At 42.8% G+C, this 25,775-nt stretch overlaps 1 protein-coding gene across 2 annotated transcripts in view; it reads right to left on the bottom strand.

The window, feature by feature from the left end:
* SERPINB12 (serpin family B member 12) overlaps positions 1-25,447 on the bottom strand; it is a 30,596-nt gene extending 5,149 nt beyond the window's left edge. The window contains exons 1-7 of one of the 2 annotated variants that reach the window (XM_043444493.1): positions 25,363-25,447; positions 20,309-20,403; positions 7,562-7,747; positions 4,391-4,525; positions 3,540-3,680; positions 1,864-1,981; positions 881-1,023 (exon numbers count right to left, since the gene is read on the bottom strand). In XM_043444493.1, coding sequence (XP_043300428.1) covers positions 881-1,023; positions 1,864-1,981; positions 3,540-3,680; positions 4,391-4,525; positions 7,562-7,729 — 705 coding nt within the window. In that variant the 5' untranslated portion in view covers positions 7,730-7,747; positions 20,309-20,403; positions 25,363-25,447. Of the gene's footprint in view, positions 1-880; positions 1,024-1,863; positions 1,982-3,539; positions 3,681-4,390; positions 4,526-7,561; positions 7,748-16,907; positions 16,959-20,308; positions 20,404-25,362 lie in introns of those variants that run through there. The other variant, XM_043444494.1, reaches the window with a different exon arrangement.
* Between the last annotated feature and the right edge of the window lie 328 nt (positions 25,448-25,775).

Below are 25,775 nucleotides of genomic sequence, written 5' to 3'. Positions count from 1 at the left end.
CCTCTTCCATACCTGCTCCACCCAGGTTCTGGCCTTCCGTGACGCTCCATCCCTATTGGCCTGGACGGGCCCACAGAAGCATCAGTGGGAAACTGGTTAAATGCTAAGCTTCTGGGTACTAAATAACAACTCCTGCCTCATGGGCTTCTGCCAGAGGAAAGGGCGCCGGAAGCCTCCTGATAGCCTCACAGTACGCGGCAGGCCGCCAACCGACAGGAGCGCGAGCCGCGCTGGAGAGAACAGCACGGCTGTTCCCATTCTGCAGCTCCTGGCTCAGAACACGCCTTTTTCAAGTACCATCTATTATTTTGGAGGCAGTACTTGTGCAGAGAGTTAGAAAATGCAGAAAAATAAGCAAATGTAAACACCATCTCTCTCTCCTGGAGTTACCTATGCTGACAGATAAATGTATGTTCCCTACTGGGCCTCTTTCTATGCATGTATAATACTTATACACAGTTATAAGTCATATGTAATATACGCAATACAATGTATATAATATTGATAATAATATTTGCTTTTTTGAAATAAGGAACACAGGTTTTTGAGGCAAATGCTCATACATGTGAATCTTAATGCGTGAATTTGGCTGAGTAACCTTTGCATTTTTTCCCCCTGGACTCCTAAGTAGGACTAATAATAACACCTATTTCCATAATGTTATTTTGGGGAAGAAATGAAATAATGAAGGAAAAATGCTCAGTGAAGCACCTAGCACAAAAATGCTTCATAATCTTTAGGCACTGACTTTTATTAATCACCAAATGTTCTTGTAAATGTAAGTCATAACCCAGAGACCTAAGTTGAGATGTGAATATACATACTGCCCATTATTCAGTGGAAATTGTGAGTGAATATCTAGAAAACTGTGCTCTGGTACCTCACTTAGAGAAAAAACGGCATCAACCGTGTTTTCGCAGTCAAAATATTTCTCCCATTTGGCCTTGAAGTAGACAGCGTTCACCAGCACCAGCACAGTCTCATTGTTGATACTGTCCTTGCTGAAGAGTTCCTTGATTTTACCTTTAAAAAAAAGTTTCCAGAGAATATCCTAAATATGAATTGTAGCAAAAGTATTCAAGTAGACAGATTTTTTTAATGCAGTTTAGTATTCCCAAGACTAAAGTATGTCTCATCCAGGAAGTAATCCAAGAAAATTGGTGGTGGTTTAGTGGTTAAGTCATGTCCAACTCTTGTGACCCCATGGACTGTAGCCCACCAGGCTCCTCTGTCCATGAGATTTCCCAAGCAAGCATACTGGAGTAGAAAGCCAGTTCCTTCTCCAGGGGTCTTCCTGACCCAGGGTTCGAACCCAGGTCTCTTGCATTGCAAGTGGATTCTTTAACCAACTGAGCCACCAGGGAAGCCTAATCCAAGAAAACTAAACCCCCCATAAAAGGCAGATGGGCAGATTCGTATTGAAAATATTCTTCCATTTTTGTTGAACTCAAATATTCACTACTCATCACCATCATTCCTTCACTCAGAAAATACCTGTAAATCTAGCTAAAAGTTGGCAAGAATTAGGATCTTCTTATTTCTATTTCCCTCTGAAGAAACATACTCTATTCACCATCCTCCTACTGACCCTTAAAGAAACATGGAACTTAAAGAAACATGGACATCCTGCTAGTATTGTACTTGGCTGAAAGGCATCTCACCTTCATGATGGAGCAAAGGACCATAAATAAGCACCCACAGCATCTAAGCATTTTAACTATTTGACACCTACACAACAAGCTTCGGACCCAATCCACACACACGAGCATCTGGTCCCAACAGACCAGAGACCGCAAAGCGGGGCTGACTTTTTTCTTTTAAATGGAAAAGAGTACCACCTCCAATGTGTTGGGTCTTTCTTACCTTGGGATTGAGATTCAACCCAGAAGTTAATCTCTTGCCTGGATTTTTCAGTGTCTTTCTGAAAATCAACACTTTCAACTGTCGTGTGGTAAAATTGAATCACGCCATCTAAGTATTCCTGATAAATTGGGATAAATGGAAATAGTGACATGAAGTCATACAATTATGCTAACAGTTTAGGAGTGAAGCAGTCGTGAGAAGCCTAATGAGAAGGAAGTGTCTGGTCATTTATGCTGAGTGCATGGGGTCTCTATCTACCCCCAGCCTCAACTACACGGAGACATTTCATTGCCTGTAGTGTTAATTGAGGGTACAGAATTCTTATCTGTGGAGTTGTCCACAGTTAAAATGACACTAGCTTTCCCACCAGATTTGGACATTCCATTTGTAGAGACTCACAGCTCAGCTGGTAAAGAATCTGCCCGCAGTGCAGGAGACCCCAGTTCAATTCATGAGTTGGGAAGGTCTCCTGGAGGAGGACATGGCAACCCACTCCAGTCTTCTTGCCTGGAGAATCCCTGGGGCCAGAGGAGGCTGGTGGGCTACAGTCCATGGGATCACAAAGAGTTGGATACAACTGAGCGACTAGGCACAGCACAGCCCAGGACAAACAGCAAGTGACTTTGGAGCCTTTGCCGTAAAACGCTTTAAGTTTTCAGAATTAGAACCCGGTTTAATGGCACTGTACAGAGTTCCTATTCACAGTAATGAAAGCATTTTAGAAATAGGGTGATCACTACACAACACTGAATACAACTAATGCCACTGAATCGCATACTTAGAAATGGTTAAAGTACCAATTTTTATGCTCTAGATATTTTACCACAATTTTAAAGAATTTTGTAATGTAATATATCTAAATCACTGCTGTGAACATTTTTAAAAAGTGAGTTGTATGTTATATGAATTTATATTTCAATAAAGCTAGTTTGGGGGGAAAAAAAAACATAAAATCTCATCTCCATCATAAGAGAACATACTAATTTTGGTCCAAGTACGCGAACTCCTCTTAAACACGCCCCTGACACTCGTGTCCCGCCTGTGCATTGGTCACGCCCACTCACGCTCACTGCGGCTCACTAGCTCTCTCTAGTGGCGAGGGAGGAAACTGAAGCCCGGATTCAGCCGCGTCTTTCTCTAGTTCCAAAGCCTTTAGCCGCAGAGACAGGACTTGCGCCTTTTGGCTCCAGTCGGTCTCCTTCGGCGACACTGCACCGCATCTTAAATGAGTACAATTTCATAGGCAGGTGGCCTGATCGTGGCATAAAAAGCGGTTTTAGAGAAGTGCCTTGAGCGGGGAGGGAAGGACCAGCTGGGAGAGGAGCTACCAGTGCCTCTACCAGGCACCGTGAATGGGAAAGACCGTCAAGGTCACAGGAGAGAACGCCGTTACCAAACCCACACGAGCTCCAGGCCTGCAGAGGCTGTTAGTCACGTGACCCTCCCCTTCCCCACACTCCCATCCATCAGGGGACCTCCTGAAGTGTGCAAGTTGAAAACTGGGAGGAGGGCGACAGAAGGTGTGGGAGAGAACGAAACAGGTCCTGGACATCCCACCGTCACCTCCTCCTGTCAGAGGTTTGTGCTCTAGACAGCAGGTGAGAAATCCAGCTCCTTGATGGTTTTGAAATAGTAAGTCAAAGGGGGGTCTTAATCAGCAGTCACGCCTAACTCACCGGGCAGATTGGGAATTCTCGCTCCGCATAAAGCCTGTTGGCAACACTCAGGGTGTAATCGACTTTGATCCTGGCTAATTTGGAGAGAAGCTGTCCGAAATAGCAGCTGAGCAGTCCACTCTCATCCTTTGAAGACTCGGTCTAACAAAAGAAGAAATAAAAGGTGACCTTTAAAACGCGTTAAAGCCTCAGAAAGCAAGCAGTCATTTCACTTTGTAACCGGTTGGGGGAGCAAGCGGAGAAGAAGCGAGGGACGGAGGGAGGGCATGGTCCGTGTCCTGGCTCCCACGTTGGATCAAGATCAGGGGGGAAATATGTAAACGGAGACTCCACAGTGTACACTGCATTTTAGATGAGTGTGCCTTGTTTTTCTCTGTTTTCAAAAAGAGTCAAGAAAGAATCTTAAACGTCCTAACGTAGGAGGATATATAAACTAGAGAATATCTTTACCGTTCCTGGTATAAGACAACCCATAAAAGCCTTCGATGTCAGTACAGATTCCAGCAGGAAACAGAACAGCAGAAGTGGAGAGAGTCGTGGGGAGCTACTTCCCCGACCCCATCCTCCTCACCCTGGCTCCATCCTGGGGAACCGTGACCTGTACACCTAGGTGAGTCCTGGGACTGTGGTCTGAGCTTCTTTATCGTAAGCAGAAGATTCTAGATCCTACTCTTTACAGCCAAGGACGCATAAGACGCGTGACCAGAGAGGAATTGGGTCATTTGGGATCATTGCTGTGGCTGTGGGGCTGAGGTCTGCCAGGCTCTCACGGAGGAGAAACGACCGTGGCCTCACACAGGACCGCCCGGAGGAGCACTGCAGACCGAGGGGCAGAGTTCGTGGTGACCCACCTGCAGCGTCAGAGGCCCCGCCACTTCCTTCTGCCCTTCCAGGTTGCTGTCAGCAGGCACTTCCTGCTCTGCTTTTTTCAGACAGGGATCTGGCTCGTTCCCTTTATTCTGGGACAATTCGTTGAAGTGCAGTACCTATGCGAGAGTGGAGATGGGATCTTTGAGACCGCACAAACAGCAGGAAGTCTGAACAGCTTCAGAAACGTTTTTAATAACGTGGCGATGATAAGGATTACAGAGTTAAACAAAATAATCATCAGCGGTTTAAACAACGGTTTAAAGAAAGGCGGCAGCTGGGGAAGGAGAGGGTGGGATGAACTCAGAGAGCAGCGTGGAGGCACGTATGTTACCACATGTAAACTAGGCAGCCGGTGAGAATTTGCTGTCTGATGCAGGGAGCCCAACCCGGGGCTCTGTGACAGCCGAGAGGGGTGATGGGGTGGAGATGGGAGGGAGGTTCAAGGGGAAGGGGACAATGTATGTATGCCTGCAGCTGATTCATGTTGATATTTGGCAGAAACCAACACAATATTGCAAAGCAGTTATCCTCTAATTAAAAGTAAAGTAAAAAAAAAAAGAAAGGTACATGTTTCTTTTGACTCAGGCTGTGAAGTGGAAGGATGGGAAGTAAACAGAATGCTATGCCCCTGGGACTGCATTTAAGAAAGAATGTAGCCAAGCTAAAAGAATATCAAGGCATCCACAAATCACACTTGGCTATGAGATGGCCTGAATTGACTAGAAGTGTAAAATACACATCAGATTTTGAAGACTTCGTATGAAAAAAAAAAAGAATATAAAATATTTTATTTAAATGTTTTAACTGATTGCATGTTGATATATTTTCAAGGTATTGGGTTAAATAATATATATTATTAAAATTAGTCTCATCTATTTTTATACTTTCTTAGCATGGCTACTAAAAAGTTTTTAATTACATATGTGACTTAAATTATATTTGTGTTAGACTGTGCTGACCTAGAGCTTCAAATCAGTAGAGCAGAAGATAAGTTATCCAGAGCTTTGCAGAAAGATGGGAGACAAGGGGGGCATCTGGCATCGTCAAGGTAAGTCTGCTGTGACACCCAAGAGCCTGGAGAAGGAGCATCTGAAACCTGGCCTGGAGGATGCCGATTGCACTTTAGCCGAATGTGGCTAATGGAATAAGGGGTGTGTGTGTGTGTGTGTGTGTGCGGGCACACTAAGTCGTGTCTGACTGTTTGTGATCCCATGGACTGTAGCCTGCCAGGCCCCTCTGCCCATGGGATTTTACAAGCAAGAACACTGGAGTGGGTTACCATTCCCTTCTCCAGGGGATCTTCTGGAGAAGATTGAACCTGCATCTCCTGCATTTCCTGCATTGGCAGACAGATTCTTTACCACTGCACCACCTGGGATGGAGTAATACACCAAATCAAAGTACATGAATAAAGTAGAGTGACCCTAAACACCTGCTGCCTCAATCCAGTAATTCACTCTTCCATCTTAGGGACACAACTGTGTTCATACTTAGCCTCTGCACTCTGGACTAGATCAGGGAATTGTCAGGCCGCCTCTGGAGCCTGTGGTTTACTGGGAGGAGTTGCTCTTGTCAGTGTCATTCATTCCTTCCACACATTTGCATTGGGTTGCTGCTCTAGGACAGAGTCCTGCCCTCTGGGAGGTTACATTCTAGTGGGAGAGGGATGAAATAGTAAGTAATTACTCTAGGTGGTATGTCAGAAGATGGAAAATGCCATGTGGGGGAAAGCAGCTGGGACAATGGGAATCTCAGTGTTGGGGGCCAGGATGCAGCCTTAAGGGGCTTCCCTGGGGGCTCAGACAGTAAAGAATCTGCCTGCAGTGTGGGAGACCCAGGTTCAATCCCTGCGTCAGGAAGATCCTCTGGAGAAAGGAACGGCTACCCACTCCAGTATTCTCTTGCCTGGAGAGTCCCATGGACAGAGGAGACTGGAGGGCTCTAGTCCATGGGGTCGCAAAGAGTTGGACAGGACCTAGCAAATAACACACATTCACACACACACATGCAAACACACACAGCCGTAGATTGAGAAATCAAAGTCAATCTCTTTGAGAAGGTTAACTCTGATCACAGTCCTGAAACGGAGATTAAATTCTAGATCAGTCACCTAGGGGAATGGGATGGAGCAAAGGCCCTAAAGCAGGAGTGGGGTTGAATATCCCAAGGAAGGGGTGGGAGGTCAGTATGGCCAGAGAGAGGGGAGGGTGGGGAGAGAGTCACCAGGTTGCCCAAAACCTGGACCCCCAACCCTCATAGGCCATTGAAAGAGCTCGGACTTCTGTCATTAGGGAAGTGGAGGTCCAGGTGTTGAGCCAACAGGAAACAGGAGCTGACTTTGGTTTTAAAGAATCTTTCTGGCACCTGGGTTCAGAACACTGACAGTGGAAGCAAGGCCGCTTGTGAGGAATCTGGATCCAGTTGTCAGGGGCAGGCATCAGGGAGGTGGTGGGGAGTGCCAAAATCTTAGATATATTTCAAAAGAAAAGCTAACAGTCCTTTCTGACAAACTTGATGTGAAGTGAGAGAGAAAGGCAAGGAGGACACCAGAATCTTTCACCACTGGATACATAACTGGTGCTTAATACATTTTTATTTAATGGAATGAGTGAGAGAGAAAACACACGCACATATTAAAAAATACTGGCAATACTGGTATCGATAATTATATAGAGAAAAAGCACCAGACATGTAGACAGACAAGGGCTTCCCTGGTGGCTCAGTCAGTAAAGATCTGCCTACAATGCAGGAGACATAAAAGATGCGGGTTCAATCCCTGGGTCGGGAAGATCCCCTGGAGAAGGGAATGCAACCCACTCCAGTATTCTTGCCTGGGAAATCCCTGGCGGGCTCCAGTCAATGAGGTTGCAAAGAGTTGGACACAAGTGAAGCAGCTGAGCACGCATGCAGACAGACAGAGACAGGAGGTTGTGAGAACGGCCATCAGGTTGGTGAGATGGAGCAGTCCTCAGGGAGCCGGAGGCGCCCCTGAGCCTGGAAGTATGGTTGGACTGAAGAGAAAGCAGGGCATGCCCCACAAATGAATCTCGGGGCAGTTACAGTTCCCAGCAAGCCCAGGGCGCAGGGAACAGTCAGGCTTGCCAAGGGATCAGGGCCCGACTCTGCGCCCGGACGCCGCGCACCATCCGCACCTGGTCGATCTGGCGCGCGCTGCCGCTCCTGGCTCCCAGGCGGACCATGCCAAGCGCGGCCGAGAGGCTCAGCGGGCAGAAGAAGATGTTCTTCCGACAATCATCTGTGCTGATCTTTTGGAACAGATCAAAGCAAAACTTGGTATTTGCTGCGATGAGAGAGTCCATTGTGAATCTGATGACAATCTGAAACAAACAAGAAAACAAAACAAGAGGGAGAGAAAAACGATCATCAGGGCACAGTAGGTAAACAGTTCTTTTAAACACCCAAGATACAACCATACACCATTAGTCATTGTGTCATTAAAAACTGGAAAACTCAGGTCATTATCCTCATGGTATAAACATCGAGATGTGGATATTGACATTGATTCAGATAGAGATCTATATTCATTAAGTGGTATGATCAGTTTACTGGGCCTGCCATAACAAATTGCTACAAACCGGGTGACTCAGATAACAAAAAAATGGATTTTCCCACGGTTCTGGAGGCCAGAAGTCCAAAACCAAGATGTTGGCAGAACTGCTTCTTTCTGGAGACTCTCAGGGAAGATCCGTCCCATGCCTCTCTCCAAGCCCCCTTGGCAGCAGTCCTTGGCTTGTAGAGACATCTCTCTAACCTCGGCCCCCATCTTCACATCGCGTTCTTCCCCATGTCTTCCATGTGTGTCACACACAGACACTTGCCATTGGTTTAAGGCTCACCCTAATCCAGCACGAATTCATCTTAACTTGTTTACATCTGCAAAGACCCTACTTCCTATAAGGTCTCATTCACAGGTACTGGGGATTAGAGTTTAAACATATCTTTAGGGAAGCACAGTTCTACCTACTTTGTTGTAGAACTGCCTTTAATTAGGTAAATAAAGTCAAAGGCTACCGTTTCCCCAAGGTCAAGTTGACAACCGAGGTCATTCCACCTCCTTCTCCTAAGTGTTTCCCCCGTCCCCTCCCCTCTGTGTTCTACAGCATCGGAAACGTCCAGCAGTCATCTGGGGCTGCGTCCACTGGAACATTCTCACCTCCTTCTGACTCATTCCACATGCAACCTACAGGACATGAGGCTATGAAGTCAGTCACTGGCATTGTTCAAGAGATAATAAGGCTTGAAAGATCTTGGAGGTTTAGAATTCATTAGTGGTTCTAAACTTTGCCCACCAAAAATCTATTCCAGAAGTATCAAGAGACTCTTACAAAGCCTCTACCTTGGACCCATCCCTCTCAGATGAGATGTCCTTTCTTCTGTCTTTTTGCCTATTGTGGTATTCCAAGATGGAAACGTAAGCCCTCTTATTTCTGTTTTTATCACTAGACTAGAGGCCCATAGTAAGTGTTAAGAAATCGCTACTGCATTAAACAGAATGGAGTACACTGGCTTTAGCATCTTCCCAGTTTAGATCTTTTTTAAAAATTTGTTTGCATTTTTATTTCGTTGACCACACCATGTGGCATTTGGGAGCTTCCCAACCAGAGATTGAACCCGAGCCCCTGCACTGGAAGTGCTGAATCCCAACCAGTGGGCTGCGAGGCAAGTCCCAAGTATGGACCTTTTTAGTCTATAAACCCTAATTCAAAAAGAGAGCATTAGGCAACTTTTTTAACCTGTGCCAGATGTGTGTTTTATATATATATATGCAAGTTAGATACTATCACTCCCTTTTAGAGATGATGAAACTGAGGGATTAAATCCCACTTGTGGATTTCTCTGGTGGTCCAGTGATTAAGAATTCTCTTGCCAGTGCCGGGGACACGGGTTCGATCCCTGGTCCAGGAAGATCCCCCATGCCTCAAGAAACTGGGCCCGAGAGACACAATGGCTGTGCCTCTGCTCCCGAGCCTGTGCCCCACTCACCGCCACCAGAGGCAGCCTGCATGCAGCAACGAAGACCCCGCCCAGCCAAAAATAAATTAATTAAAAATTTCACAGACTTATCCAAATTAAGTGCTCTCTCTACTATATTGACTGTTTCTGCTAAGCTGCCCCTCAGTGCCGGGTCTGCTGATCACATACGTGCCTGCTGCATGTGGGTACTTCCTCCTCTTGCTTTACCTTTTGGTCCATTTTTAATGTCATTTTTTTTCTGCCAAATTTGTCCATAACTGTATTTCTCATTTTGTGCTATTAATACTGGGTTCCGGTAAGGTGCTTTCCAAGAAACATATGTTCCTGGTGCGTTTGGAAATTTAATAATGCCTCACACCTCAGAAAGCTAAACTTGGTGTGCTGAAAAATATCTTCACCTCCAACACATTCTGCCTATAAGCACAGCTCATGTAGTGACAAGTTAACTAAGGAAGTAGAAAAATCAAATTTTAAAATATCTGAGTTGAGGCGATTTCACAGGCTTTTGTTAAATCATGAACTTTTGGATACCAAGTAGCCTTATGTTTTTTAAAGCCTTGGCTGTACAACCAATGTTTATATTTGATCAAAATCTTTGGAATGGGAACTTCCCTGGAGGTCCAGTGGTTAAGACTCTGCACTCACAATGCAGAGGGTGTGGTTTCCATCCCTGATTGGGGAACTAAGATCTCAAATGCCATAAGGCCTGGCCAAAAAAACAAATTTGGTATCAAGGGAGGGGAAGGCCATGGACATTCTGGCTATTCATTCTCTGCTATTAAAAGAAGGTTTGATACAGACAATATTGAAGAGAAAAATGGATTTGCATTAAAAGACTGAATGATCCCAGCCCAGCCCTTGGCTCCCAGCTGTTTGCACAGCGTCACCTTGTTCCCTGGGGGCGATGTGGCCCAGAGTGAAAGGGTGTTGCTTTCTGGCTTGACAACACACAGACCTCAACAATTAGTGTCTTACCTGCTTTACAAAGAGCAGGGTTGTTCATGCCGGCCACTCCCTTCTTCCCCAGGTTAAAAAAAACAACGAGGCCGTCAGAGGTGAGGGAGCTTGCACAGGGTGACACCCTGGCTGAGAGAAGGATGAGGCCGAGCCCGCCCCTTGCCTGTGCCTGCCCTCCACCGAGCATACTGCTCTGGGCGCTCATTTCTCATTCAGGAATGATCTTTACTCTGTGAGTTGCAGAGCAGCCCCGACCCCCTCCCCACCACCACCACCAAACTCTCTCTGCCCATTTGTGCGTAAAGAACAAGGAATCTGGATTTCCCTGGTGGCCCATGGCTAAGAACCTGCCTTGCAATGCTGTGAACTGAGATCCCCCAAGCCACAGAGCAACTGAGCCCTTATGCAACTATGGAGCCCACAGGCCGCAACTAGGGAGTCCATGTGCTTCCGTGGAAGATCTCACATGGCACCACTAAGACACAATGCAGCCAAATAAATATTAAAAAAGAGAACATGGAATCGGCACTCAATTTTGTGAACTTTGCATGAGTTCCCTAACGTGGCTCCAACTACTATCTTGTTCTTACTTTCGCTGAGCATTAACCAAGTTAGCTGTGACAAACCTAGACAGCATATTAAACAAGAGAGACACTACTTTGCCAACAAAGGACCATCTAGTCAAAGCTCTGGTTTTTGCAGTAGTCATGTACAGATGTGAGAGTTGGACCATAAAAAGACTGAGTGCCAAAGAGCTGATGCTTTCAAACTGTGCTGAAAAAGACTCCTGAGAATCCCTTGCACTGCTAGGAGATCCAACCAGTCCATCCTAAAGGAGATCAGTCCTGAACATTCCTTGGAAAGACTGATGCTGAAGCTGAAGCTCCAGTACTTTGGCCACCTGATGCGAAGAGCAGACTCATTAGAAAAGACCCTAATGCTGGGAAAGATTGAGGGCAGGAAGAGAAGGGGGTGACAGAGAATGAGATGGTTGGATGTCAACAACGACTCAATGGACATGAGTTTGAGCAAGCTCCAGGAGACAGAGAAGGACAGGGAAGCCTGGCATGCTGCAGTCCATGGGGTCTCAAAGAGTTGGACTGAATGACTGAACAGCAACGACCCCGTAGAGCCAGTTCTAAGCTTCCACAGCAGACAACATAGCTTCACACCACCTCCCCTTCCAAGGCAGAGATGAAAAGGGAAATAAGAGCAGAGTGGCCTGCGAGTGGCAGTGAATGTTGAGTGACTCTGTTTAAGCATCTATAATAAGGAAAATCCTTCTGGCTTTATGTGAAGGTGAAGTGAAAGTCGCTCAGTCATGTCTGACTCTTTGAGACCCCGTGGACTTACACAGTCCATGGAATTCTCCAGGACAGAATACTGGAGTGGGTACCGTTTCCCTTCTCCAGGGGATCTTCCCAACCAGGGATTGAACCCATGTCTCCCACATTGCAAGCGGATTCTTTACCAGCTGAGCCACAAGGGAAGCCCAAAAGTGGCTCCGTCCTGTGCGACTCTTTGTGATCCCAAGGACTGTAGCCTACCAGGCTCCTCTGTCCATGAAATTTTCCAATCAAGAGTACTGGAGTGGGTTTCCATTTCCTTCTCAGGGGATCTTCCCAACCCAGGGATTGAACCCAGGTCTTCCACATTGCAGGTGGACACTTTTACCCTCTGAGCCACCTGGCTTTATACAAAACCCAAAAAATGGAAAACATGAACACTGAATAACTTCATTAAATGACATATGGTAATCATCTTCTGAGGGGTTTTTTTAATTTTAAAATTAGAAACTGGCTAAATCTGACAATAATTTTTCCATAAACAAACATTTATGAAGTTCTCCCACTGGCTTAGTCACTGAGTATGAAAAGACAAACTGAACAAGACAGTTTTTGCCTTTGAGAAATCCACACTCAATTGCAGAACGGGCTTCCCTGGTGGCTCAGTGGTAAAGAATCCACTGGCAATGCAGGAGACTCAGATTCGATCCCTGGGTTCGGAAGATCTGCTGGAGAAGGAAATGGCACCGCACTCCAGTATTCTTCCCTGGGAAGTCTCACGGACAGAAGAGCCTGGCGGGCTACAGTACTTGGGGTCACAAAGAGTAAGAGACGACTGAGCAACTAACACTTTATGACTATATATACATACATATACATATTACATATTTTATTTTAATTCTCTTGATTTTTTAAATTGAAGTGTAGTTGTTTGCAATGTTGTGTTGATTCTGGGTGTATAGCACTGTGATTCAGCTATATAAATGAATTCTTTTTTCAGATTCTTTTTTCTTAGAGGTTACTACAAACCTACTACTACTACAAACCTACTATGCAGGTCAAGAAGCAACAGTTAGAACTGGACGTGAACAATGGACTGGTTCCAAATTAGGAAAGAAGTACGTCAAGGCTGTAAATTGTCACCCTGCTTATTTAACTTATATGCAGAGTATATCAAGTGAAATGCTGGGCTGGAAGAAGCACAAGCTGGAATCAAGATTGCTGGGAGAAATATCAATAACCTCAGATATGCAGATGACACCACCAATATGGCAGAGAGTGAAGAGGAACTAAAAAGCCTCTTGATGAAAGTGAAAGAGGAGAGTGAAAAAGTAGGCTTAAAATTCAATATTCAGAAAACAAAGATCATGGCATCTGGTCTCATCATTTCATGGCAAATAGGAAACATGGGAAACAATGGAAACAGTGATAGACTTTATTTCTGGGGGCTCCAAAATCACTGCAGATGGTGATTGCAGCCATGAAATTAAAAGCTCGCTCCTTGGAAGAAAAGTTATGACCAATCTAGACAGCATATTAAAAAGCAGAGACATTACTTTGTCAACAAAGGCCCATCTAGTCAAAACTATGACTTTTCCAGTAGTTATGTATGGATGTGAGAGTTGGACTAAAAAGAAAGCTGAGCACCAAAGAACTGATGCTTTTAAACTGTGGTGTTGAAGAAGACTCTTGAGAGTCCCTTGGACTGCAAGGAGATCCAACCAGTCCATCCTAAAGGAAATCAGTCCTGAATATTCACTGGAAGGACTGATGCTAAAGCTGAAACTCCAATACTTTGGCCACCTGATGCAAAGAACTGACTCATTGGAAAAGACCCTGATGCTGGGAAGGACTGAAGGCTGGAGAAGGGGACGACAGAGGATGAGATGGTTGGATGGCCTCACCAACTCGATGGATTTGAGTTTGAGCAAGCTCGGGGAGTTGGTGATAGACAGGGAAGCCTGGTGTGCTACAGTCCATGGGGTCACAAAGAGTTGGACACAACTGAGTGACTGAACTGAACCACAGAATATTGATTATATCTCCCCGTTGGGTCCTTGTTGGTTGTCTATTTTTATGTAGTAGTGTATGTGCATATATAACTTTTTAAAGTTATATATAATTTTAAAATATGCTGTAAATATATTACTAAACATAGCAATTAATTTTTAAGCATTGCAAGTTTGTGTTTAACACAAGGGCTAAGATTATATTCAAACTTCAAGAGTAACTTATCACAATGAAATCTGGCTCCAGATACAAATAGTATATGTTCCCCAAACATTAACAGGAAGTACTTTATATCTAATCTGAAAAGATCCACCATGCAATAAGCTTCTGTTTGGCTAGGTCTAAATCTAAAGGCTGATTGCTGATATAAGCTGCCACTTAATAAACTACAACTTGAAAAACTTGTACATAATTTATCTCAGTCATCATTATCTTCAGACTCGAAACAACTTTTTAAGAGAGAAAGGTCCCTCAAAAATCTGTTCAGCTCAAGAAATTAGTACTACCTTCACCCATGATGACTTTGTAATAATAGCTACCACTTCATTTGAGCCTTCAATGTGATCAGCATTTCATAAATATTGTCTCTAGTTCTCAAAACATCTCATAAGTCTAGAAAGTATCTTCATTGTACATCCAGCCATTAAGTGATGTAGCTGGTTTTCAAACCAGTCAATTCAGCCCAAGTTCTAAGTCTCCCTCTTTCCTCCTGATCATGCTGCCTGCGGGCGCAGATAACACTCCTGCTGCAGAGCACAACTTAATACCCTATAATAACCTACATGGGAGGGAATCTAAAGAAGAGCAGATGTATGTATATGTGGGGCTTCCCCGGTGGCTCTAGTGGTAAAGGACCCACCTGCCAATGCAGGAGATGCAGGTTCAGTCCCTGGGTCATGAAGATGCTCTGGAGGAGGGCATGGCACCCCACTCCAGTATCCTTGCCTGGAGAGTCCCATGGACGGAGGAGCCTGGTGGGCTACAGTTCATGGGGTCGCAAAGAGTCAAACATGATTTAGTGACTAAACACCACCACCATGGCTGGCAGGAGGTGTTATTGGGACTTAAATATGAAATTATGTAAGTCAGTCTGGATTTGAGATAAAAGGGTTTGCAGTCTTGCAATTCCAATCTACATTTTTTATGCATTTACACAGATTTCAATGCAATGTGGAAAAATTTTTCCAGCAAATATTCAATCTAGAGGGGAACTCCTGGGATACAAAGATGAATAAAAAACATGGAAGTTGCCCTCAAGAGAATTATGCTTTGGAAGCAAAGATGTGTGCTCAGCGTGTGGTCAGTCGCTGACCATGCTGACTGTGTGGTCAGTTTCTAAGCTGTGTCTGACTCTTTGTGACCCCATGGACTGTAGCCCACCAGGCTCCTCTGTCCCTGGGATTCTCCAGGCAAGAATGCTGGAGTGGGTTGCCATGGCCTCCTCCAGGGGATCTTCCTGACCCAGGAATCCAATCCACGTCTCCTACATTTGCAGCCAGATTCTTTACTGCTGAGCCACCAGGGAAGCCAGCCATCACTGGTGCTACTGAGCAAGTTTAATTCAGGGGAAAAAAAAGATATCACTTTGATATCAATAAAAAATTATCATATTTTTCCCTATAATACTTCCCAGGTAAGTGACTTGTTATTTAACCTCTAATGAAGTAGAAGAACTTTGATTCTCAAATTCAAATTTGTTGTACAAATGGCAGAATATCAGTAATGAGGGACTTCCACCTGCACAATAAATCTGGGGGGGGGGGTGTTTGTTTTTTATTTTTGTTTAATTTTTATTGAAATATAGGTGATTTAAAATGTTCTGTTAGTTTCAGAAGTTCAGCAAAGTGATTCAGTTACATATATACATATATCTATTTATTCAGGGGCGTCCCTGGTGGCTCAGATGGTAAAGAATCTGCCTGCAGTGCAGTAGACCCTTAGATTCTTTTTTTATTATAGGTTATTACAAGATATTGAGTATAGTTCCCAGGGCCAAACAAGTTCAACAAATTTGAATTTTGCTCTCACAATACTGACAAATCAATTTGCCTTTATTTTTCCATGTGCTTCTAATCTTGCAACCAAATGTATATATGAAACATATTTATATTTGTTCCCATGAAGCACACACATTTGTATGTTTCCCATATCACTCTGTCTGTTTTTTATATTTCTATCTTTGCTTCCACGGCTTCCCAGGTGTTTCAGTGGTAAAGAATCCACCTGCAGTGCAATTCTTTACCACTGAGTAAAGATCTCTGCGTTCAGTCCCTGGGTCAGGGAGATCCCCTAGAGGAGGAAATGGCAACCCACTCTAGTATTCTTGCCTGGAGAATCCTATGGACAGAGGAGCCTGGCAGCCTCCAGGCCATGAGGTCACAGAGTCAGACACAACTTAGCAGCTGACCACACAGTCAGCACGGCCAGCGACTGACCACACGCTGAGCACACACCTTTGCTTCCAAAGCATGATTCTCTTTGAGGGCAGCTTCCATGGTTTTTATTCATCTTTGTATCCCATCATAAAGGATGATGGCATATATGAGCACTTGATAAATTTTTATAGATTTATTTGCTGTCACTTACTTCTTTTCCATTGCAAACAATTCTAATGCTTGAAATATTAGATGATAATTATTTCTTATTAACTGTATACATTCTGCAGGCAGCTTAATCAATAGATATTATACAATAGAATCAACTTTTGATTAATTTCCTACTATATTGGAAATTATTCACTTATTAAAATATGGTTTCCTTTAAAGTGAAAATTTTAAAGCTTAGACTAAACAGATTTTCTAGCAACCCAAAACATTGAGTGAAATTATTCTTACCTATATAGAATAGAAAGAAAATATTTATATCCCCAAATTATTTCATAATAATTGAAATAATTGACTTATAATTTTCATAATTTCCACAAAGCTATTAAGAACCCAAGAATGAAATTCTAAGTTCACATAGGTGATATCATTCTACTGGAATAAATATAAAGCCTGGTTATAATTAAGTAAACGATAAACAATTCTTACACAAGAAATACTTGTGAAAGATACAAGTATTGCCACATTTACAAAAAATTCAAACCATCGTAAAACAAACTGCTCTATTTTAAAAGATATTTGATTTAATAAAAATAAAATTGCACAGCCTTTGATTTCAATCAAGTCAGCTTTGGGTTTCAATCATTTAATGTAAAATTCCAGTGCAATGTTCATCACTAAAAATAACAGGTAATGCTAGCATTTACCTTCTTGCCTTCAGAGTTGCTCCTAACAGCTGGCCAGGTAAGTTTCAATCCACACCCTGTCAGGAATGGAAATATATGAACTCTGCCCCTCCCACACTGGCATTCTTCCAAGTGCCATTTCAGCATCCAGGGTACAACTGTCATTGATTAATGACAAAAGAAAAGAAAAGAAAAAGGAATGTGTGTCCCATATTTTTAAACAAATTCTCATTCTCTGTGCCTTCAACTAAATTAAATATTTAACTTACTATTTGTATATTTTCTTTGATCTTTCTAATTGGGTCTCTTTAAAGAGACCTCATAGTGATAGCTGACCTATACCTTTCAACCCAAACCCTTATACCAGATAAAGATGCAAAGAACCATTTTACTTTATACCCATGTCTTGGATATTCTCTCATGCTTGAATTTCTATAGTTTATTCAAAACTTTTTTTTTTTTTTTTACTATTACAAATGACTTTCAAAACATGCTTTAAGTTGTTTTCAAAGTTTGGGGGTTTTCCCCTGCAGCATCCTTGGGGTGGGGGTCGGGGATTGCTATTTAATTTATCTACTAGAATAGTTGAATAACAATGAGAAGGTGTAAATTATCAAGCCCTACTGACAGAGACGGGGCGGGGCAGAGCAGGGTGACTGGAGGTACATTCCAGAAATGAACTAACTGGCTAAGAAACAAAGGACTGGTCAGTTTTGGGCCAATGTCTCCAGAAAACCTGTGCAGCTTCCCTTCCTGCTCTCTGTGACCTGCTCGTCTATTTTATTTTTATTTCCTCAAAAGACTATAGACCCCAGTTGCTCCCACTTTCTTCCTTTTCTTTCTGTCTTTCCTCTTACCCTTCTTTTCTTTTTTTTCTTCCTTATTGGGCTCCTGATAAAACTTTCATCAGACAAATGCATTCCACAACTGAAAAACACAATAGTTTTAAAACTGAAATAAATAATTTCTGATGTCATTCTAGTCCTAGCATTCCACGACCCTGATTTGTTTATGACCATAACATGGCAGTTCCTGAACAGGGAACAAAGGCTGTAACTATTAACGAAAGAGAGGAGCAGTAAAAGCTTTGCAATCAACACAAGTTAGGGACAAAATAAGGATTCCTCTATGGCTTGGTTCCTTTTTTGACAGTTTTGTCTTCCTTTTCTAACTTCTTGTCAGACAACAGTATTATGTGAGCTCCAACCCAACAAATACAATTATTGTATTAGATACAGGGAAATTTAAAAGAAAGCTTTTTAAAGTGAGAGTATTGCCTTTAATGAGAATATAAGCTGTTGTATACACCCTATGTGTTTGTAAACTTATTCGGAGAATATAAGCTACTTAAGCTGGTGTATAAATTAAACAAGTGAAAACCACTTTAGAAGATAAGATATCAACCAGTGGGAATCAGTAGCTCAACATCAAAAGGGTCTCTCAACTCTGTGGTAGACATAGAAAACAGAAGTGTTGTTAATTACCTTTTCTGGTTTAACCCTTTGTAATAAGCACTGCTGACAGTTTACTCAAAGAGGGAGATAAAAATTTCAGTAAGTCCGTAAAGTGAATGAGATGAATTTACGCAGATAATTTTCAGCACTTTAAGAATACTGTATAATATGAGGTGGTGCGTATGTTAATTAGCTCCATAGTAATGATTATTTCACAATGTATGCAGATATCAAAATATTTGCATACCTTAAATACACATAATTTTTGTTTGTCAGTTATACCTCGGTAAATCTGGGGAGGAAAAGAACGTTTTACACCCAAATATAACTCGGTCTGTGAATCGTAGGTCAGACTCACCCGCCCGGCCTTGGCCATCCTTGTTTACTCACTTATGCTGTGAATTGCCTTCACTTTTTCAAGAAAATGCATACGGATTTTTTTTCTCTAAATGTTTCCACAAACTCCTAAAACCATCATTTTTCAGTTGAGTTTGGTCATTGGTTTTGATTTACAAGGGGTTGGAAAATTTTAACCTGTGAATCAGGTTGTGAATCAACTACTATTTCATGCCAGTTGATCAGTAACTACTTCCTGAGATTGCTGTCCAGCATTGCCATGCAAAAATGTGTACTATTGACATTTACAACAGGATGATTTATTTGCCCAGCTCCCTGGATCTCTGCCCAGCACCAGTTTGGGTGCCTGGGCAGATCCAATGCTTGTTTGAATATCTTTCATCTAGGATTGCATGTGTTCATTCTTTCAAATAATCCAACAAAGATCTGGTTACAGATGACTATGTCTTGCAACCCTAAAAAAGTTGGGGTAGTGTGATTATCCTATGGGCTTCACAAGTAGCTCAGATGGTAAAGAATCTGCTTGCAATGTGGGAAATTTGGGTTCGAGCCCTGAGTCGGGAAGATCCCCTGGAGATTTGTGATGATGAACCCTCCACTGAGTGTAGCTAGATATGAAGGTGCTGGGATAAACCACCAAAGGGGGCAAGAGAATCCGCTGAGCGTCCACCATGTGTCAAGCACCATTTGGAACTCTCCATATGTAATTTCATGTGAGTGACTGAAGAAGGTGAGTCTCTAATACCAATGACTTACGGTGTCAGAGAATTAGGCTAGAGTTTGAAGGAATTTTGAAGGTCAGTGCTATGTTCAAGGCAAGTTAAGGAAGTTTTTCTATGGCAACACGCTGTAAAAACAGGGTTTCATCAAGTGAGAGTAAGATGGCAACCCACTCCAGTATTCTTGCCTGGGAAATCCCTTGAACAGAGGAGCCTGGAGGGCTACAGTCCATGGAGCGGTAAAGAGTTGGATACAAGTGAGTGCGCCTAGCACTTGCTCATCCTTACTTTAAATGATGACATATTATAATTTTTAAAGTCTATGAAAATCTTACATCCTTAGATATATAACCTCTCCTTACATAGAACAAATGTAATAAAAATATGCATCTTGGTTTGAACTTAACCTCAGACAAAACTCTAAGTTCCTTGAGTATTGCCATAAAATAATGATCCAGACATTTATTTGATGAATAACTATGTTCTGAGTGCCTACTACATGTCAGACACTGGGTGTACAATGTCAAGAGTGTGATTGTTCCCGCACCCATGATCCCTAATAAGAAATAAGAGCTTATTATCCAGACTGTATGACCTGTGTGACATGTAATAAACATTCATGGAGGGCCTTCCAGGTCCATTATCTGGTTGAATCCTTCCAATATGTCAGGGAGGGAGATATTATTATCCCAAGGTGATAAACGAGAAAACTAAGATTCAGGCAAGTTAAGGTGCTCAGTCATGATGCTAGAAAATAGCAGGATAGTATTAGCACCCGCCTGCCTCTCTGATCCCAAAATTAAGATCTGCAACACATACAGCTTCAATACCAAGACAATGAGCCCCAAAAGGTACCTCCACCATCAACAGTTTGCCCCATCCCAGCACGTACCCGGAAGTCAGTGAGGACTGTCTCCAGCTAAAGCCTGTGCTCTGATGAAGTCAATGCAAGACCAGACAGAGGAAGGAACAGCCACGTCTTACAGCCTGTGGAAACGGGTAAGGATAGGTGTTGAACAAGAAATTCTATGTGTTTTAAACAATGACCATGAATCAGAATAATTAACCTATAAGACGGGGTGGGGGGGCGGGGGAGACCTACATCTGTGGTCATTAGAGCAATGAGTTTTAAATTAAAGTAATTATCTCTAATTCTGTGTTATCACTCCTTTAGAATAGAATATTCCACTAACACAGCCTCTCTTTACACAGTCTCCCACAGCCTGTCATTCCTGGAAAATACAGCTTACAGAGGAAGCCTTTACAAAGGGCTGCTAGAAAGTCTGGACTTTCTCTCTCTCTCTTTTTATTGAGGTATAGCTGACTTATAATATTATGTTAATTTCTACTGTACAGCACAGTGATATATAGCCAAAAAGCTTGTTCAGCTTTTTCCATTACATGTTACGGAAAAACTCAAATGAACTTTTTGGCCAACCATATATATATGTTCTTTTTCGTATTCTTTTCCATTACAGTTTATCACAGAATATGGATATAGTTCCTTTTGCCGTACAGTAAGACCTTGCTGTTTATCCATTCTATATATAATGGTTCACATCTGCTAATCCCAGACTCGCAATCCATCCTCCCCCACCACACCCCTCAGCAACCAGGAGTCTGTTCTCAACGTCTGTAAGTCTATTTCTGTTTCATTGATAAGATCATGTGTTTCTTAGACTTAACATTTTAGACTTAACGTATAAGTGATATCATATGATATTTGTCTTTTTCTGACTTACTTCACCTGGTATGATCATCTCTAGGTCTATCCCTGTTGCTGCAGATGGTGTTATTTCGTTCTTCACACAGCTGAGTAGTACTCCACTGTGTACATGTACCGCGTCTTCTTTACTGGACTTTCTCTCTCTGTTCCTTGCTCTCCCCGAACACCTTACAGAGCCCCTGAAGCACTGTGAAACTGCACGAGCTCACAATTTATAAATGTAATATGCAAAATCCACAAGGAATGGTTTTCATAGCTTGTCCCAGTCCAGTCCCAGCAAACAGACTGAGAGGTTTCAAAACTCTATGGTTTCAAATATTAGTAAGTGTGAAGCAAAGTAAAGTATAGCTGAGAGAGAAGTCTAGCATTGCAAATACCGTCTCCATGCCTCTGTGACCTGCCCAGCCATGACTGCAGCATCTAGGAAAGTCACCAAGCATCCTCCCCAGCGTTGATTGTCTTCCTGTAGCATCTCAGACAGAACCTAACTAATGAACAAATTCTCTCCCCTCTTCCTTTATCTCTCTGGTTTCTTCTCTCTCATTTTTCTAATGAGGTTTTTCAGAATAACTTTTTAAAACATTTATTTATTTATTTATTTGGCTGCACTGGATCTCGGTTGCAGCATGCAGGAACTTCTGACTTCATTGCAGCATGCAAACCCTTAGTTGCAGCACGCGAGATCTAGTTCCCTGACCAGGGACCAAGCCTGGTCCCTAGCATTGGGACCGTGCAGTCTTCGCCGCTGGACCACCGGCAAGTCCCGCTCCTGCTCTGTCCCTGACTTTCTCATCTCGCTCCCTGTCTGCCAGTGAGTCCCACCCTAACCTCGGGTTCTCGCTCTCTCCTTCTCTCAGAGTTAGGCTATTTCAGAGGAATGATTCACTTGCACAACTCACCAGACATTACCATCATCATTATAGCAACACCGACTCTTTTTCAAAGCATGGTTCATATCTGAAGGAAAATACGTCCTTGGAGGACTTCTGAGGTCATTGAATTTCCATAGAAAGTGCTCTTCCTCTTTATGAAATTTCAGGACAGTACACTGTGTTATATCAAAAACTATCCCCAAGCCATGACTGAATGTGCATCAGAATTTGAGGAGTAAATATTACTGCCTGCATTGTATCAATAAAGAAAACTTTATCCCACTACAAAAGAAAATCCTAAAATTCTGTGGAATGTTAAAGTGGTGAACTCTTACCTATAAACGAGAGAATCAGAGACTCTAAAGGAACTTAAAGTAGCATATAACTTGCTAATATGAAATTGAGCTGTCATAAGTCAGAGTTAACTAGCAGAATAATAATAATATAACTAGGAATATAACTGTAAAAGTGATAAACATCTTGAATTAGAGAGATGATCAGAAATTTGGGACAGTTCAGTTCAGTCGCTCACTCGTGTCCGACTCTTTGTGACCCCATGAACTGCAGCACGTCAGGCCTGCCTGTCCATCACCAACTCCCAGAGTTTACTCAAACTCATGTCCATCGAGTCGGTGATGCCATCCAGCCATCTCATCCTCTGTCGACACCTTCTCCTCCTGCCCCCAATCCCTCCCAGCATCAGGGTCTTTTCCAATGAGTCAGCTCTTCACATGAGGTGGCCAAAGTATTGGAGTTTCAGCTTCAGCATCAGTCCTTCCAATGAACACGCAGGACTGATCTCCTTTAGGATGGACTGGTTGCATCTCCTTGCAGTCCAAAGGACTCTCAAGAGTCTTCTCCAACACCATAGTTCAAAAGCATCAATTCTTCGGTGCTCAGCTTTCTACACAGACCAACTCTCACATCCATACATGACCACTGGAAAAACCATAGCTTTGACTAGATGGACCTTTGTTGGCAAAGTAATGTCTCTGCTTTTTAATATGCTATCTAGGTTGGTCATAAGTTTCCTTCCAAGGAGTAAGCGTCTTTTAATTTCATGGCTGCAATCACCATCTGCAGTGATTTTAGAGCCCCCCAAAATAAAGTCTGACACTGTTTCCACTGTCTCCCCATCTATTTCCCATGAAGTGATGGGACCAGATGCCATGATCTTAGTTTTCTGAATGTTGAGCTTTAAGTCAACTTTTTCACTCTCCTCTTTCACTTTCATCAAGAGGCTTTTTTTTTGGGGGGGGGGGCGAACAGTAGACTACATTAAATGAATTTTAAATAATACATGTCATTTGAGAATGCTAAAGATATTTAGTAATATAAATAATATATAAATATAAATAAAAAATAAAGCTAATTATAAGCCCATCAAAATTCACGCTTCCTTTTTTCCATATACTCTCTTTTTACATAGTTAACTTCACACTACATTTGTAGTTTTGCATTTTTTTCATTTAATACTACAAAGGAAATATTTCTCTGTATCATAAAATTCTGTTTATAAAAATTACTTTTAATGGTTATGTGAATGTGCCATAAACTAGTCACCTCTTCCCTTACTAATTGGGCTTCCCTTGTGGCTCAGCTGGTAAAGAACCCACCTGCAATGAAGACCCAGGTCTGATCCCCTGGAGAAGGGAAAGGCAACCCACTCCGGTATTCTGGCCTGGAGAATCCCATGGCCTGTGTAGTCCATGGGGTCACAAAGAGTCGGACACGACTGAGTGACTTTCACTCCCTTACTAATTAAACATTTCGGGGGTTTCTGATTTATATAAATAGTGCTATTAAAAATCTCTGGTGGACTCCTCTGGTGGTCCAGTGGTCGGGAATCTGCCTGCCAATGCAGGGGACAAGGGTTCAATCCCTGCTCCGGGAATATCCCACGTACCCCGGGACAACTAAGCCCACTCGCCGCAAGTCCTGCGCAGATACTCCCGAGCTGGGCTCCCAACGAGAGGGGCCGCCTCAGCGAGAAGCCTGCGCAGCTCGAGCAGCGAGCCGCCTAGCACTGCGGGTAGAGACCGCCAGGGCGCAGCGACCAAGACCCAGCGCAGCCAATACATAAACACGGAAATTTTTTTTAAATCTTTGGTTTCAGCCTTTTTATTGGAATCTCAGATAGTTTCTATAGCAGAGAGATCTAGGTGTTGAATTAATGGCTAACACTCATGAACATTTCTGCGCTTGACCACATCATGTCAAATGTACTCCACTAATGCAGAGAACGGGTTGCCTTTCCACTGTGACTAACCAGTTGTTCCTCCTCTAAAACCTGGGAACCAAACCTTCACTCTCCTAAGAAAGGCAGCAGAGAGAGGCATGAAGTGGCCAGCACTCCTCACAGGCTTCTCCATTGATCCCTGCAGTGCAGGCTCCGTGGGTGGCTGTTGCCAGTCTGTGATTCTCTCAAGTCAGCTTTGGAGCCTCCTTCAGCTAATCTCTCTGGGGCAGGGACAGGGAGTGACCAGCTAACTTTCTGAGTATTCTTAAGGGAACACCTTTATCATATTCTTTCCTGTGAATCCTGTTGTAATTCTCCATGTACAGGTATTGAGTTTTTCCTGTGACCCAGCAATGCCTTACGTATGCTATGCTAATAGGATATGCTACTGCAAAACTTAGAAGACAAATCTCAAAAATGGAATTTAGCTGGTTATATTAGAGATCAAAATCAAAACCACAATAAGGTACCAGCTCACAGCAGTCAGAATGGCCATCATCAAAAAGTCTACAAATAAAAAATGCTGGAAAGGGTATGGATAAAAGGGAACCCTCCTACACTATTGGTGGAAATGTAAATTGGTACAGCCACCATGGAGAACAATATAGAGATTCCTTAAAAAAGTAAAAATAGAACTACCATATGAACTGACAATCCCACTCTTGGGTATATATCCAGAAAAAAATCTAAACTTTGAAGAGATACATGCACCCCAATTTCATAGCAACACTATTTACAATAACCAAAATATGGAAGCAGCCTAAACGTTGAATGGATAAAGAAGGTGTGATATACATGTACAATGGTATATTACTCAGCCATAAAAAAAGTGAAATAATGCTTTTCTGCAGTGACATAGATTAACCTAGAGATTATAATACTAAGTGAAGAAAGTCAGATAAAGGCTGATATCATATGATATCATTTATATGTAGAATCCAAAAACAAAATGATGAGATAAACTTATTTATAAAACAGAAATAAACTCACAAACATAGAAAACAAATTTATGGTTACCAAAGGGAGAATCAGCGGGAAGAGATAAATGGCCAATTTGGTTAAAATATACGAACTACTATATATAAAATAGATAACTAACAAGGACTTACTGGCTCCAGTAGTAAAGTATCCTCCTGACAATGCAGGAGACACAAGAGATGTGGGTTTGATCCCTGGATCAGGAAGGTTCCCTGGAGAAAGAAATGGCAACCCACTCCAGTATTCTTGCCTGAGAAACCTCACACACTGAGGAGCCTGGCAGGCTACAGGCCATGGGGTCGCAAATAGAGACGCCTAACTGACTAAACAACAGCAGCAGTGATCATAAAGAGGAAACGAGGCCGGAAGAGAGGAAATGACTGGTAAATATGAAACCTCAGTTCTCTTTTTCATAGAGAGAACAAGTGGTAGTCTCAGCCGACCCAGGTAGAGGTCCTTAGGTTAAACGCTGACCAGAAATAAAGGGGGGATTTCAAGGATAATTCATTCCTATGAAACTTCATCCAGTTACCTTGGACTTTTG

This window comes from Cervus canadensis, chromosome 23 (genome assembly GCF_019320065.1).
Source record: "Cervus canadensis isolate Bull #8, Minnesota chromosome 23, ASM1932006v1, whole genome shotgun sequence".
Taxonomy (NCBI): domain Eukaryota; kingdom Metazoa; phylum Chordata; class Mammalia; order Artiodactyla; family Cervidae; genus Cervus; species Cervus canadensis.
The sequence above is the reverse complement of the archived record's forward strand: the minus strand, read 5'-3'. Positions and strand labels throughout refer to the sequence as shown.